The following is a 16,284-nucleotide window of genomic DNA, read 5'->3' as shown; positions in this document are numbered from 1 at the left end:
TATGGTGCCCGCGGCGGAACCCGGAAGTGGCGGCGGCCATGGCGGCGGGGCCGGTGCGGCTGTGGGTGCGCACGGAGCCGTTCCTGGTGGGAGCGCTCCCGGCCCCGCCGCCCGCCCGCCTCGCCCCGTACTACCTCCGCAAGACGGCCGCCTACGCCCGCGCGCGGGCGGAGCAGGGCTGCTTCCCGCGGCTGCGCTGGCCCTCCTGGCGGCACATCGCCTGCGGGAAGCTGCAGCTGAGCAGCGACATCGCCTGGCTCTACTTCGAGCTCTTCCGCGGCCTCCTCGGGCCCGCGCCGCCGCTCCGCCTGCGCTGGGCCGAGGCTGCGGCGGCCTGCGCCAGCGCCGAGGAGCTGGAGCGGGAGCGGAGCAAGGCAAGAGCCCGGGCGGGGAGCCCCGAGCGCGCCCCAGGGGCCCGGCCTGACTCCCTGTCTCTCCCCGCTCTGCAGCTCTCCGTGGACACTCTGCAGTTCCTGCTCTTCCTGTACGTGCAGCAGCTCCACAATGTTTCCCTGCGGCGCTCTCTGCTCGGGGACGAGTGGCCCAGCCCCAGGACCAAGGCTCCCAGCCTGCCCGGGAAAGCGGCCGGCGGCAATAAGGTGCTCGTGCCCTGGGGGTCTCCTGCAGGACTGCCTTGAGCGGGGTTGGGAAGGGGCTGGTGTGTTCCTGGGAAGGTTTCACCTCTAGCAAAGAGTGAGCAAGGGTCCAGCTGCAGAATTCCTGCTCCTCAGTTGTGTTTTCCATGAGACTTTCCTGGAGTCCAAAGCCAACTGAATATTCCCTAAGAGTCTTGGCAAGTGTCTTTTTAAGAAGCGACAGCCTTTTTGCTTTATTAGTCAAGCATGAAGTTCTCCTTATGCTCCTTTTCCATGATCCAATCTGGAATTTTGGACCCCAGGGCGTTCCTTGGCATCACCTTCTGTTTCTGAGAGGGGGGTTGGTTGTTCAGCTGTAGATCAACCACATGGAAATGCTGTTTCCTTTTAAAATACTGTCAGGTATTTAGGAAGGAGTGAGTTAGATGTGTCTTGTGTCCCTGTGTGGGAGAATGGATTATAATTTACAACCCTGTGTAAGGCCATGCAAACCTCTGGAATTCTGGCCCAGCAAAACTCAGCTTTATGAAGCTCTGCCAGAATTCCATTCTTCTGATTTTTTTTTGGAGCACTAAAGGAGCACTTTAGAATTTCGAGTAAGGATTCTTTCAGAGGGTTTGGTTTATTTGTGCACTGGCTGTGGAGAAATGATCCTCTACTTTTTATCCTGGAAGGCAACAGGGAATTGGGTTGCAGGGATTTTCCAATGGAGCAGCTCCAAGACTTTGAGTGTCAGCTATTGATTTGTTTCCTCTCTTTAAATGCCAGCAGCAGCAGTGGCCTGAATTTGTGTAGTTCTGTAGGAGAGCTGGTGCTGCTCTCTAGAAGGAAACACTTGGTACTTGAGTTGGAATGAAATTTTTGAGTTTTTTGGGGGACGTGTGTTTCCTGTGGGAGAGCAGAGCAGCAGGAGTGAGCAGGATTGTAGTTTTCATTCTTCTAGAAGGATTTTAAGCAGGGATTTGTATATATGATGTTCATGGAGCTTGGGAGAACTCACCTCTTTGCATCTTTTCCTACCCCTCCAGAACTGGAACGACCAGGAGCACCTTGCCTTTGTTCAGAGCCACCTCTTGGATATGTTGGAGCTGCTGCTGGAGCCAGAGCAGCTCTCAGCCTCTTCCCATTCCAGCTGCAGCAGCCTGGTGTCCTTTGAAGCTGTGTGTGCTCTCAGCTTCCTGCTGGAGGGCACTGTCAGCAATTCTGGCACTGTGCTGCCCCTCCACGAGCTGGCCCTCAGGCAGCCCTGCCATGGCCACAATGGCTATTCCAAGGTGACCAGAGCCTTCTCCCTGCCCAAGCTGGAGAGCTGGCTGCGTTCCTCCCTCAGCCCTAATCCCTTGGGAATGACTGTCTGCCTCAAAGCTGGGAAAAAGCTGGCATGGGCACAGCAAGGTGGGAAAAACTGCTGGGAAGTTGTTCTTGGGAAGGTAGAAATATTGGGGAAATGGAGGGACATTGGGCGGGGAAATGGAAGAAATGGAAGGCAGAAATATAGGGAAACATTGGTGGGAAGTGGAAGAAATGGAAGGCAGAAATATGGGAGGAAATGACAATATGTGAGCAAAATATAAATACATAGAAATTTACAGAAATGTGGTAAGTAGGAGTGTGGAAAAATAGAAGCAGAAGCATACAGAAATGTAGAAATAAATGGAAGTACTAAAGCATAGAGAAATGAGTAAAAAATACAGAAATAAATTTAGAAATGCAGAAAAATAAATACAAATACTAGAAATAAAATTTAGGGGAAAAAACCCCTAGAAATGGGAATTTGGCTTCTGTTGCTAACCAGGGATCTGGCAGTGGGCTGGGTCTGGGTTTTCTTGTCCCCAATCCAGCCCCTCTCCTTCAGGGACATGGCAGTGGAACAAAGGCACCTTTCCATCTCAGGAGAAGGAATTTACCTCAGTATTTTGTTTCTCTGACTGCAAGATCCCAAGAAGGGCAGTGGGTTAGGAAGGATGGGGATGGGCTTAAGGATTGTGTCCTGGAGCATTTCCCTTTTAAAACACACAATTCCTGCTTAAAACTTGTCCCCAGGGTCTTCCTGCTAAGCTGAGTCTTGTGTTCAGGAACAGGCTTGTGGAACTGGAGATTCTTTGCTTGGGGCTGGCTGGAGCTTGTGGGAGGCTCTGACTGCTCCTAAGTAATCTTGAAGTGGTTTTGATCCTTCAGTGTCCCTCAGTTTATGAAATTTCTGGTGCCTTGTGCTGCTGACCTGCCCAGGAGGCATCAAGGGTGGTGTGGATGGTGTGGGAAGTACCATCCCTTAAACTTTGGGGCTGATGATTTTCCTGAGGGATTGCTGGACCCAGAACTTTTGTGGGCTTTGTTTTGCAGTGGAAGGAACAACCAGGAGTGCCAAGATTGCCTGCAGTGCCCGGGTGGTGCCAGAGGTGTCTCCCATGGTGATCATGAGCCATGTGTACAGGCAGACCCTGGCCAAGAGCTCAGACACTCTGGTGGGGGCTCACATCAGAATCCATCGCTGCAACGAGTCCTTCATTTACCTCCTGTCCCCTCTGAGGTGAGTCTGGCTTCTGCTGGGGCACAGCTGGGCTCCTGGCTGACCACAAGTGTGTCCTGGGGGCCAGGAGGACAGTGGGGTCCTGGGGGGGCATTAGGAGCAGCATTCCCAGTAGGTGAGGGATTGATCTTGCCCCTCTGCTCAGCCCTGTGAGGCTGTGTTCAGGTCTGGGTTCCACAGGAAGGAGCTCCTGAGAGGGCCCAGTGGATGGTAGAGATGATGAAAGGACTGGAGCATCTCCCTGACAAGGAAAGGCTGAGGGAGCTGGGTCTGGTTAGTCTGGAGAGGACCAGACTGGGAGGGGATCCCATTGATCCATAGAGATCTCCAGGGAGTGCCAGAGGGTGGTGCCAGTGACAGGCTAAGGAGCAATAGCCATAAGCTAAAACACAAGTTTCACTTCAGCATAAGGAAGAGCTTCCTTCCATTGAGGGTGGCAGAGCACTGCAGCTCTACCCAGGGAGAACATGGAGTCTCCATCTCTGGAGACATTCCAAACCCACCTGGACATGTTCCTGTGTCACCTGCTGCAGGTGACCCTGCCTTGGACTGGATGGAGGCTCCTTCCTGTTGCAGTTATGAGATAGACTGGACTGACACCATCATCAGTCCTTAATTAAAAACTTTTCATGCTTTATTTCAGTGGGCTTCTCTCAGGCAGTACTGACTCCTTTCCTCACAGGCAGCTCCACACAGCACTGACACCTTTCCTCATTAGCTGCTTCACACACCACTGACTCCTTTTCTTACAGGCAGCTCCACACAGCACTGACTGCCCCTCTCCTCTCTGCATGACTGCCTGACCCTGTCTGTCCCTCGCAGCATCTTCTAACCTTATCCCTTGCAGGACTGCATGTCTCTTCCTCCTCACAGCACAGCCAGCAGACTCTGGGTCTCCAACTGCATCTACAACTTGCTGCCTGGCTCACTCTTTTATAACCCCCACCCTCACTGGGCAGGCAAGGCTGTCTGCACTCCTCAGCAATCAGTGCATTTGTAATCCATTGAGGAGAATTGCCTTCTGCACTCTCCTTACAAACCATGTTTCCACACCTTCCAGCCCTAATGCTTGTGTATTTCTTTGGCAGATCTGTGACTATTGAGAAGTGCAGGAACAGCACCTTTGTGCTGGGCCCTGTGGAGACGTCAGTCCACGTGCAGAGCTGTGACAACATCAAGGTCATTGTGGTTTGCCATCGCTTGTCCCTTTCGTCCACCAGCGGCTGCACTTTCCACACGCTGACACCCACGCAGCCCCTCATCCTCTCAGGGAACCAGGCAGTCAGCTTTGCCCCTTTCCACACCCATTATCCCATGCTGGAGGACCACATGGCTCAGGTGGGCTTGGCCACTCTGCCAAACTACTGGGACAGCCCCATGCTGGTGTGCAGGGACAGTGGTGACATGAGCGTCTTCCGGCTCCTGCCCCCCTCAGACTTCTACACTTTTGTGATTCCCTTCAAGATGGAAGGAGACACCACAGAGACCCCAGGGGGGCTCCCCCAGGAGTACCAGGAGGTGCTGAGTCAGCGGGAGCAGAAGGTGCAGGTGTGGCAGCGCATGGTGAAGGAGGCAGGGCTCAGCAGGTGAGTGACCCCCAGGAAGGGCACCTGGACACAGGGTTCTTGGATGGGGTTCCACAGAAATCCTTGAAGGATGGGTTGGGTTGTGTGAGCCATGTCTTGCAGGCCAGTCCTAGAGCATTAGTAATTAGCAATTCTGGAATTCTGCTTGGTGAGGTGGGAAGAGTAATGCTCACAGGCATAGCTCAGAGTTGTAGAATCCCAAGATGCTTTGGGTTGGAAGGGACCTTAAAGCTCATCCTGTTCCACTCCCTGCCATGGAACACCTTCCACTATCCCAGGCTGCTCCAGGCCCTGTCCAGTCTGGCCTTGAACAGTTCAGGGATGGGGCAGCTCTCTCTGGGCAACCTGTGCCAGGGCTTTACCACCCTCAGAGGGAAGAATTTCTTCCCAACATCCCATCTATCCCTGCCCTCTGGCAGTGGGAAGCCATTCCCCCTTGTCTGTTCCTCCATCCCTTGTCCATAATCCCTCTCCATCTCTTCTGGAGCTCCTTTGGGCACTGGAAGGGGCTCTGAGGTCTCCCTGAATCCTTCTCCAGGTGAACACCCCTAGCTCCAGAGCAGAGGGGCTCCAGCTCCACCTCTGTGGCCTCCTCTGGATTCCAACAGTGGTACATCCTTGTACCTTATACCTTATTGTACAAGGATACTTTATGCTGGGTATCCCAGAGCTGAAGGCAGCTCTGCACACACCAAGTGGAGTGAAGGGGGACAATCCCCTCCCTTGCTCCTGCTGCTCCTGAGGAGGTGCTTTCTCATGGTTGCATGGTTGTGAGACTCCAGGAAAAGCATTCCCAGACAGTGCCTAGGTGAGGGTTCCGCCCTGGATTGGGCCAGGGCTGGGTGTGCACCCTGAGCTGCCTGGGGTCCCTGTTAGCCCAACCTTCACCTTGGGATTGCAGCTGTAAGTGGCTGTCCCAGCCCTTCCTGAGGTGAGCTGGGATGTGCACATGCAGCAGTCACCTTGTGGGCATAGCTTTTCAATTCCTCTGGAGCAGATCACGTGGAATCAATCCTCTGCCCAGCTTCCTTGGCAAGCACAAAATGGGGATAAAACCCCATTTCAAACATCACTTGTTCTCCCAGGGCTGCTGCTTCCCACCACAGTTTTGGGAAGGTGTTTGGTCAGCACCTTCCTGTGAAAGAATTGTGAGGAAATAGGGATGATGTGCTTAGATTTGCCATCGTCTGCTGTAGTCACAGGAGGCAAGAGCTCGCTGCTTATTCCATAAAAGGGGGGGAACTCTGGCAAGTTTAGAAGCTTGTTGAAAAGAAACTGGGTAGCTGACAGTGGAAAATGTCTGTTGTCTCCTGCAGGCAGGGAAACAAGGAGGGAGACAAGTAGGAAGCTTAGAGCAAACAGGATATCAGGCTTGTAGAAAGAAAAAAGCTGCTGTGCTCAAGCGGGGAGGTGAAAGAGAGTGTTAGAAATAAGAAGACATCTTTCAAGAAGTTGAAGTTGTCTGATTGAGGAAAGTGGGGCAAAAAAAAGAATGTAAATCCTGCCAGGCTGAAAGTAAAACCACCATAAGACAGGACCAAGGAGACAGCTTGAGGAACAACTTGCAAAAGCATAAAATCCTGTTTATTCATTTTCTGAGCGTATCAGACAGAAAGTCTTTCAGGGTCAGTAGCAGATCAAGGTAGAGAAAAAGCTCTTGGAGAAGATAAATCCACAAGGGAAGAAAGAAGTGGCTGCCTTTGTGTTCAGTGGGGAGGAATTTGGGTTAGTTTGTGTTCCAGAACGCTGCTTTTTGGGGAGTGGCTCAAATGGAAGAGAACATACAGACAGCAGCCTTAACTTGAAAAAAGGATGTGGATACATGGAGCCTGTCTGAGGGTGAGTGGGACAAAACTGAATAGAATGGCCTGAACTGGAAGGGACCTTAAAAACCCAAGCAGATTCCAGCCCCTGCCATGGGCAGGGACACCTTCCACTATCCCAGGTTGCTCCAAGCCCTGTCCCACCTGGCCTTGGACACTGCCAGGGATCCAGGGGCAGCCACAGCTTCTCTGGGCACCCTCACAGGGAAGAATTCCTTCCTAATATCCCATCTGACCCTGCCCTCTTGCAGTTTGAAGCCATTCCCCCTTGTGCTGTCACTGCAGGCTCCTGGAAAGAGTTTTGTAGCTCATTCAGGCACTGGAAGGCCACCATGATTTCACCCCAAAGCTTCTCTTCTCCAGGCTGAACAATTCCAAATCTCCCAGCCTTTCCTTAGAGGAGGGGTGCTCTATCCCTCTGATCACCTTTGTGGTCTCTTCTGGAGCTGGTTTCCTGCTTTTCCCAGTACAAAATGGGGTCAGCACATCAAATTAGGAATGGGTTCAAGGCAAACTCACATAAAATCTGCAGCATACTGAAAAATGTTCATATTTCATTGGTATTCAGAAATGAGTTGTGTGAACTCCTTGAGGAAGTCCATCAGGAGCTATTCAACACTCGTGCCACCTTTAGCTTAAGAAATTGCAGATGTGAGCTGATCCCAGAGGCTTGGGATGCTGTTCTGGAGATGCATTTGTACATCTGACCAGTGCCAGTTGGCCTGAGCTGAGTGGCCCACCCTGCTGGGCTTGCCTAAAATACCTCAAAAGCTCAATTAGCACCAGGAATGATGTGAGGTGTGTTTATAGGTGCATTTTTTCTCTGATCTCCATCCTCTCTGGTGCTGTCAGAACAGAATTTCATGTCTTTAGTGTTTAAGCATTGGTTGCTAATCTTGGTTTTCTCCCTTTTCAGACAGTTTTTCAGTTTTCCCTGAGGGGAAAGTGGAGGCAGCTCTGGAGCAGGGTGGGATGGGGAATTTGGTGTGACTTCTCCAACTCCTCCAGGTTCTGCCTTTGGGGTTTCATTATCATCACATTCACCTGGTAAAAACCTTTTCTGGTTGTCTCTGTGAGGTTCAGGATCCAAGGAGGCTTGTTTGGAGTACTGTAAATAAATGTGATTTTTCCATATTTCCCTGCTGATGTTTCTGTTTCAGGCATCAGAGGAAACAGTTGCAGGCAGTGGTAGAAAACAAATTCTATGAGTGGCTGGTTCAGACAGGGAACAGGCAGCAGCTGGACAGCCTGGTCCCTCCTGCCACGGGCTCCAAGCAGGCAGCAGGATGACATTCCTGGGCAGGACAACATTCCTGGGCAGCAGAAGCAAAGGGAGGTGAGTAAAAGGCCTCCTTCTCTTCCTTCTTCTCTCCCCCCAAGAATTGTCCCATGTTTGTGTGCACAGCCAAGGCAGAGGTAGGAAAAGCAGGAGTTTGTTGAGTAAGTGTTCTCACAAGAGCTTGGCATTTGGGTTTAGTTTTTACTTGGCTGTCAAAACCTATTTTCAGGTGAAATCTGTGTCCTCAGCACTGCCTTGTTGTCAAGTTTGATTTGCTGGAGGCAGCTGCAAGGCAGATGGGCATATTGCACAGAATGTGATATAAAACTGATTGGAATAGCTGCTCTTTCAAAGAAACTGTATTGATGTCTTCCCATCTCACTTTTTGCTAAAGAGAGTTGAGTGAGACTTTGGGTCATTCTTTCAATGAGACTTTGGATAATTCCCACTCTTCCCAAGCAGAAGGGGTTTAGGAGCTGGAGACCTGCACTTTTGTGTTCTGCCATGGCATGTTTCAAACTACTAGAAATTAGTTTTATTTTTGATTTAGCCTTTGAACTACTTTTTCTTTGCTGGTATTAGAAATAAAATTGTCTCATTTTATTTTGTTCCAGAGCTCTGGGAGCAGGCATTGATGCACTCAGCCCAGTTCTGATGAAGACTTTGTGGCCATCCCACCTGCACCCACTGGATCCAACACCCAGCCCTGGTGTGGATTGGACTGCCCAGCTCCTGTAGGATTCCTGCCTTCCCAGGAATGTGCTGAAGCCATCCTGCTGGTGTCTGAGAGGTGCCTGGCACTGGGGGAAGATGAAATGTGCCTAGTTGTAGGGCTGTCACCAGTCAGTGCCCAGCACACCAGGTTGCCTGGGACAAAGCTGGATGCAGGCTCTGGGCATCACCTGCATCCTCATGGTACAAACAAGTGGTGCTGTTTTTAGAAATGTGAAAAAGAAATGTTTAATTTTTTTATTAAAAAAAAATTATATGAAGATAGCACTTTTTGAAGATTAATTTTTGTATATAGTTGCATCATTTTGACAAATGTCAATAAACCAGATTTGTTGGCTAAACCTGGCACGTGTCTTGGGGAAGGGGTTTTACCTGAACGGTTGGTCTTGGAGGGACACAACATCTTTTATCTTAATGAAATGTGAACCTGTCAGAGAGAGAAGCTGCTAATTTATGAGAAAAGTGGGGCAAAAAAAAAAAAAAAGTAAGTCCTGCCAGGCTGAAAGTAAAACTCCTGTAAACTTCAGCCATGGAGCTGAAGGTTTTGAAGGCTGCCCTGGCATGAGGTTTGGGTACAAGCTCTATTCCTATCTCTCATAATTTTCATAAAGATTATCAGCTTGAATAAGCACCATTCTTGTGTGCTGGTGGGGTGTGTTTTGGGGACATGTGCTCATAGCTGAGCACCTAAATAAGCTTGGAAAATAGGCAAAGGCATTGCATGGATGAGTGGAGGCAGCAGCTGGTGGTGCCTAGGGAAGAGCCATCTAAGCTGAGAGTGAGGGGAAGGCACTGTGCTCTGGAGGCTGCACAGCCTCAGAATTCCTGTGAAGGTCTCCCTTGGCTCCTGGGCAGGCAGGTGAGGTGAGTTTGTTATATTTATTCTATTTATGTAAGATGAGTTTATTGTATTTAACCAACCTCAAAAGGAGGGATGTGCAAAGTGACCACAGCTTTGAGCTGTGAACCTGCTGATAGAACCCAGCTTGTGCTTGGACTCTGATCTTCAGGAATTAAAAACTAAATCAACCCAAGTGGCCTCAGTGACAGCAACAGCTCTGGGTGATTCAAGGCTCCTAAAATGGGAAGAGGAGCAGCTGCTGAGTGTGTGTGCCCCGGGCTCTCCCATCTGCCTGCATTTACAGAGCTGCTGTTGCGAGAGTGCTTGTCCTGACAGATTTGAAAGAGGGGCTGCGTGTTTCGGGCGCTGCTGTGCCAAATTCGTGTCCCTTTGTCTCACTAAGCCTTTGGGCTGGGGCAGTGAATAGCTGCAGAGGTGGTTTTTCATAATGCACTGGCGGGGGGGTGGCTGTGGAAGCCGGTGATCCTCGGCCTGCCCGCTCTGAGGGCCGGAGTGTGGCCGAAGGGAAAACTCTGCTCCAACCTCAGGTGCTGGGCTGAGAGCTGGGAGTTGGATTTGTGACACCTGCAGGGACAGCCAGGAATCTGAGCATCGTTTGATGTGTGAAATCACTCACTTTGTTGGGACGGGTGGTGGCCACACATCCTTTCCCTCTCTCTCAGGAGGTGTTTGGAGCAGTGCAGCTCCAGTTGAGGGTGTCCCAGCAAAATCTGCAGCCTCTTTGCTGCCCAGATGTTCCCATTGAGAGTTTTCAATGCAGATCTGGTCTTTGCAAGCCTCTGGTGTCTGCTCTGAGCACTTGTTTATCACTCCTTTACTGCATCCTTCACTGCACTGGGACATACCCTGACAAATGTCATGCGCCCTCCTTACAAATGGGGTGGGTCTCTAAGAGCCAAGGAGGATTCCTTCTTGTTTAACAAGCTTGGAAGGGAGGGAGCAGCCAAATTACCACCCGTCCTCCCGGACTTGGCAGGGGGGCTGGGTGTTTTGAGTGCATTTGGCAGAGTTTTGGTGTTCTGACTCAGCAAATGGTAACAAAGGGAGGATGGCGAAGCCTTCCTTTATTCCATAATCCTGTTTGCTTTTCTGGAAATCGGCTATAGCCTCAGAATCACTGACTCAATTTTTGGATCCCATTCTCATGACAAAGCGGCTGTCTGGTTTAAAACAAGCCCGTTATAAAAAGGGCACCTCGGATCCTGGCTGTTTGTAACAGCTGCTGACGTTCCTCCGGCACAGGGGAGCTTGGCTGGAACGGAAAATGTCCAGAGCTGGAACCAAGGTAAGTTGATTTGCAGTGTATTCATGATTTTGGCTAAAAGTGCACAATTTCACAGGGATGGATTGTGGGGAAACTTTGTTTTCTTTGCTCTGCTGACAGCTTTCCCCTCTGTCAGGGCGTGGGATGGGGGATATGCTTGAAATCCCTCCTCACGTGGAGGGAAGCTGGAGCTGAGCCCTCCCAAGGGTTTCCCCAGCTTTTGGCTGGTTCCTCTAGGTGTGGCTCTGCCAGAGGATGGAGTCAAGCACAGTGACTGGTGAGGAGGCATTTTGAAATGGTTCTCAATCTAAATGAGCAGGGTCTGATGCCTTGTAAATCGGGGTGGAGGGGTCTGTGCCAGCCGGGAATGGCTGTGCTTGCAGAGCAGAGTCTCATGGAGGGCTCCCTTGGAGCTTTGGGACAACCTGACTGCCAGCACCAGCAGAGCTGCCACATCCCTTTGCTGTGCTGAGACAGAAGGAGTCCTGGGTGATGCCATGGCACCGAAGGGAACAGTGTTCCCTGAGGGATGCTCACTGACGGGATTCGGTGCGATCGGCAGGGATGACAAATTGGAGGAGGTAGGTTGGGAAGCCCAGCTTCAGCTGGAGTGCATCTCAGGTGGGGATCCAGCTCCTCAGGCTTGGCTTTAGCAGAGCTGAGCTGGCTGATCCCACAGAACTTGTACTGGGTCTGGGACTGGGCAGGGAGAAACAGATGGAAAAGGAAAGAAAGGTGAGGACTCGGGCCAGTGTCCTTTATGGAATGTCAAACACTCTTAGGGGGTTGCAGGAAGAGCTTCATCTGGGTTTGGCTTTTGGGCTGGGTTCCTTTCAGCCTGTGAAGGCTGTGAGACCCCAGGGGTTTGGAGGCACAGTGGGTTTGGAGGCAGTGGGCAATGCCATGGCTCTTCCATATCCTTCAGCTCTGTGGCTCTCAGGGGCTGGGCTGCTGCTCTGGGAAGCTGAAGAGGATGTGCTGGTGGCTCCCAGATCCCAGGGTGCAAACTTTCTGTACCTGAGCTTAAAAATGGTGCTGAGGAACTACAGCTGATCCACCCTTGAGTCTCCTGCCAGCTTGGAAAGCCTTGAGCGCATTCTGCCTTTCCCCTGCCAAAAGCTGTGTCCTCTCGGAGTGTACCACAGGGAATTCATGGATATGTGCTGCTGTGGGGCAGCAAGGTGGCCAGCAGGAGTTATCTCCTATTCCTCTGTGCTGTGCTTTTGTTCACCACATTCCAGGGAGAAGAAAAGGGCAATGTAGGGATTTAAACACCATTTCTCACAGTCCTGGTGAGCGATCCGCCCTGGAAAGGGATCACTGCCAACAGAGGAGGCACTACTGGATATTTTTAATGAGTTTTCTTCTTTTTTAAATTTTATTTTTATTTTATGGGTGAAAACATCAAGCTACTCTGTTGGTGTCCAAATCCATGCAGGGAAGCTGGGGAGAGAAGGTCTGAAACCAGCTGAGGGTGTGTCTGAAGGGCTGTGCTGGAGAATGGGTGGGCAGGATCCCTTAAATTCTGAGATTAAACCAAGAGCAGCACTTTGATTGGACACAGTTCTACAGGAACAGTCATATCCTTAATGTACCTTTGGATTTCTTTGGCTTTGTGGTTTTGTAAGTACAGGGAAAATGCCCCACCCTGGAAACATCAGGAAGCTTTGCTCCATTTTGGTTGTGTAAGGCTGGGTGGAGAAGGAGCTCTGAATCCCAGAGTGGTTTGGATAGGAAAGGACATTAAAGCCCATCCAGTTCCAGCCCTTTCCATGGGAATGGACACCTTCCACTAGCTCAGGTTGCTCCAAGCCCCATCCAGCCTGGCCTTGAGCTCTTCCAGATTCCCTCTGCCCAGGAAGTGGGAATTGGGAAGAGCTTGCTCAGGATGTTAGCAGACAGTTTGTTTTGTACCTTTCATGATGGCAGATCAGTCCTTGAAATTAAGAGGAAAATAACATTATCCTAATAAATGTCAAGTAACAGACCACAAAAATCAAGAGCATGAATCCTCACATGATCAGTCTGAATCCCCAGATCCCCTGGTCAGGCTGGTGGGACACACTGAGCAACCAGCTCCAGGAAAACTCTGGCTAATTTAACTTTTAGCACAAAACAAATGTTAAAAAGTGAGTGAGTTGTCCTGGATTTGGGTTGAAACACTGAGAATGAATTATATTTTAAGAGCAGGGAGGTTACATCAATAGCAGTAGCCAAAGCACTGTAGGTGAAGTATAACAGATGGGCATGTATCTTAATAATCAAACTATGGAAAAAATAAAAAAGGGAAACATATATTTTGGAACACTGCATGTTGGGTGTGGCCAGAAAAATTCTCTCTAGCCCATGTAGTGCCGTGAGCAAGCAAGAGATGTGATAGATGTGATGGTTTGGGAATCCTCTTGGAGAAGAGCAATGTTTGATGAGTAGTTGTCACCTGGGAGGACCTAAAAATGGGGCTGGAGAAAGGACTGGTCTGGTCTAAGGCTTGGCAATATTTCCACAGAGGGATTTTGAGTAAAGCTGGGTCTCCTCTCCAGGGCTGCCTGGCTGGGTGATGCCTCTGGTGGGAGGAATGGGATTCACTCATCAGCTCCCATTTCAAGCCAGGTTGTGATCAAGGATAAAATGCTTTGGGATCAGCAACCTGGCTACAGAGCAGCTCTTGGGAAAGAAATGTGGGGAAATGATGGATTGTGAATTTGTCAGAAGTTTTGTGGACTTGCAGCAATCAAAGCAGAACAAGCCAGCTGCAAATATAATCCTTGGATAACCATAAAAGTACTACCCACCATGCACATGGAATTCTCACTTAGTTTTTCCTGGCATGGGCAAAGCTTGTGGGATGTCCAGCTTTGGGCAGTGAGTTTAGAAAAAGGAAGTTTTGGGTTGTTCAAGTGGAAACAAGGATGGGCTGGAAGAAATTACCTGGGAGGAAAGAGAGTTTTCCACCCCCTTATCAGTAAAGATCTTGCTGCAAACCCTTGGTGAGTCAATATAAAGGAAATCATGGAACCATGAAGGCTTGAAAAGCCCTCTAAAGGCATCAAATGCAACTGCTAACCCAGTGCTGCCAGACTCACCCATGTTCCCAGAAACCTGCTTTGTGCATTCCATTGACTTCTCGCAGCTCTCTGACCATAATTCAGTAACCCCTGATCTAGAGAAGGTGGGAGGGAATTGTTTTGATAGTGTTTTGCTGGAAAAAGGACAGGGACTTCTCTGTGGGAGCAGAACACTGGTGGCAGCTGGAGGCACTGTGGCCAGACAGGTGAATTAATGTGACTGACTGCAGCTGGCCCTTGATGATTCCTGATATCTCGAGGGCTCTGCTTCCAGGTATTCCCTGCAGTGATGTGGCTGGAATATAACGAGCAACCTCCCCACTCTCCCCCCTCTCTCTGCTCATTTCAGGTCACCTTCTATGAAGACAAGAACTTCCTGGGCCGCTACTACGAGTGCGACAGCGACTGCCCCGATTTCCACACCTACCTGAGCCGCTGCAACTCCATCCGTGTGGATGGGGGCACCTGGGTGGCCTACGAGAGGCCCAACTATGCTGGCAACATGTATGTGCTGACCCACGGGGAGTATCCTGACTACCACCACTGGATGGGCCTCAACGACCGCCTGGGCTCCTGCAAGTACATCCAGATCGTAGGTGTCACCCCGTGCCAGGGGATGCTGTCCTCTGCACCCAGCCTGGGAGGGTGGGGCAGGGTGCCCCTCATCCTGGGGAACCACATGGGGGGGGCTGCAGGGGGTTTGCTCTGGGAGCAGCAGGGTGTGGGGTGTGGGGACCAGGTGAATGTGTCCCACTCTGGATGGCAGTGGGGAAAGGCAAATCACTTGGAGGGTGGGTGAGTTTCCATAGGAACAGCAGTGTGGTTTTTATCAGCATGTTACTTTAGGGATTTCAGTGCCCAGGTAGGTTGCTTCAAAGTTTGCCCCTTGCCTTTTCCCTGGTGTGTAACCTACTGATCCAACAGGCCTGTAACAGTGGAATGTAGGTTTTGCAGGAACATTTGGAATGCAAGCCAGGACCCTCTTCTGATACAGGGAACTGAATCTGTGTCACCAAACCCCTCTGGGCATGGATAGACCAAGCCCTGGAGTGCCCAGAGATGAGAGGGATGCTTGGAGCCCTCCTTGGAGCAGCCTGGTGCCTCCTGGTACTACAAGAGCACAGGAGGTGTGCTCATCCTCTCCTGACTGATGATGGGGAGAAAGGAACAGAGGCAATGATCCCTTTAGGAAGCCTATGGGGTGGAGCATCCTTTAAAACTGGGATTGTGGATGAAGTGTGGATTGGTGCTGCTGCTGCTGCTGCGGTTTTGCCACTAGTGGGGCAGACACTGGTGATCCACAGGTTTGCTGGCTTGGAGCACAGCTGTGAATTCCCACAAAAAAAATCTGAGAACGGGTTTTGCTTTTCTGGGAATCTAACACCTCTCTGAGCCTGTTTGAGCTGGGTCTAAATCCCTTTTCAGGGAGCAGGGAGAATTTCCAGCCCGTTCAGATCACTGATCTGGCTTAAGGCATGGAGTGAGATGTAAGAGCAGCACAGCTTCCTCCACCTGGATGAAATGTGGGAGCTTTATCCTGCACATCCACCTGGTATCTCCACAGCAGCACGGAGTCAGCAGCTCATTAAAGTCCTCCCAGCCCAGAGCAGAGGGGACTGGAGGGGGGTCTGGCTCTCTGATGCTCACATGGAGCAATCCTGGTGCTGCTCACCCATCCTCATCCCTGCCTTCCTCCCCACTATGGGCTGTGAGCTGGAGCTGCTCTGTATGTGATGCTCTGTTCAACCTGCCCCAGCTGCTTCCCCCTGTGCTTTTGGAGGCTGATGTGGGATTTCAGCCCTGTCCTGGTGCTAACTCTGCCTCTGTGTCAGAGCTGGGATATATCAGGACTCCATGCAATGCTCTGGTGAAGTCACCAGAGAAGCTGAGGCTGCTCCATCCCTGAAAGTATCCAAGGCTGGGTTAGATGGGGCTTGGGGGAACCTGTGGGAAGTAGAACTGAATGATCTTTAAATCCCTTCCAACCCAAACCATTCCACGACTCTATGATTTTTTTTTTTTTTTTTTCCAGCCAAGCGGAGGCCGAGGCCACATCCAGGTGTTCGAGAAGGGAGATTTTGGCGGGCAGATGTTCGAAGCCACCGAAGACTGCCCCTCCATCATGGAGGAGTGGCACATGCGTGAGGTGCACGCCTGCAGGGTGCTGGAGGGCGTCTGGGTGTTCTACGAGCACCCCAACTACCGGGGCCGGCAGTACGTGCTGCCCAAGGGGGAGTACCGCAAGCCCGTGGAGTGGGGCGCGGCCAGCCCCGCCGTCCAGTCCTTCCGCAGCATCTCCGAGTGACCAGCCCCGTCACAGGGCTGACACACCCCCCCAATAAAGCAACTGACTCGCTCAGCTCCGCCTTGTCCTGATTATTCCCGGGATTTGCGTGCGAGGGGCAGATGGGGTGGAGCGGGGCTTTCTCTGGGTAGAACATCCCCTACCTCACTGTCAGCCCCTGTCCCCATCCCCATCCCCTCTGTCCCACTGCTCCTGTAGGGAAAAGCCACCCCGAGTGCTGGGGAGCCTGGCAGCCCAGAGTG

At 51.2% G+C, this 16,284-nt stretch overlaps 2 protein-coding genes across 6 annotated transcripts; both read left to right on the top strand.

Moving 5' to 3' along the window:
- Positions 1–24: 24 nt before the first annotated feature.
- On the top strand, positions 25–8,879 carry TBCCD1 (TBCC domain containing 1). Of its 4 annotated transcripts, none has more exons than XR_013775492.1 (7): positions 25–374; positions 450–599; positions 1,625–1,991; positions 2,940–3,126; positions 4,215–4,712; positions 7,104–7,582; positions 7,696–7,836. XR_013775492.1 is itself a non-coding variant. In XM_079315375.1 (7 exons), the coding sequence occupies exons 1-6, from the start codon at positions 39–41 to the stop codon at positions 7,823–7,825; spliced, it is 1,668 nt and encodes a 555-aa protein (XP_079171501.1). In that variant the 5' UTR covers positions 25–38; the 3' UTR covers positions 7,826–7,871; positions 8,429–8,877. The 4 variants fall into 4 exon arrangements, 2 of the variants coding, with proteins under 2 accessions (XP_079171501.1, XP_079171500.1); XM_079315375.1 differs by lacking the exon at positions 7,104–7,582 and adding an exon at positions 8,429–8,877 and having other exon boundaries at positions 7,696–7,871; XR_013775493.1 differs by having other exon boundaries at positions 27–599.
- A 259-nt stretch (positions 8,880–9,138) lies between these two features.
- CRYGS (crystallin gamma S) lies at positions 9,139–16,083 on the top strand. 2 transcript variants are annotated; one of them, XM_079315684.1, is made up of 3 exons: positions 9,139–9,405; positions 14,087–14,329; positions 15,770–16,083. In XM_079315684.1, exons 1-3 carry the CDS (start codon positions 9,268–9,270, stop codon positions 16,040–16,042), a joined length of 654 nt encoding a protein of 217 aa, XP_079171810.1. In that variant the 5' UTR covers positions 9,139–9,267; the 3' UTR covers positions 16,043–16,083. The 2 variants fall into 2 exon arrangements, with proteins under 2 accessions (XP_079171810.1, XP_079171811.1); XM_079315685.1 differs by lacking the exon at positions 9,139–9,405 and adding an exon at positions 9,501–10,693.
- The last annotated feature ends 201 nt before the right edge of the window (positions 16,084–16,284 follow it).

The sequence above is a fragment of the Erithacus rubecula genome (assembly GCF_903797595.1).
Source record: "Erithacus rubecula genome assembly, chromosome: 11".
Taxonomy (NCBI): domain Eukaryota; kingdom Metazoa; phylum Chordata; class Aves; order Passeriformes; family Muscicapidae; genus Erithacus; species Erithacus rubecula.
Note: the sequence above shows the minus strand (reverse complement) of the source record. Positions and strands in the feature narration are given on the sequence as shown.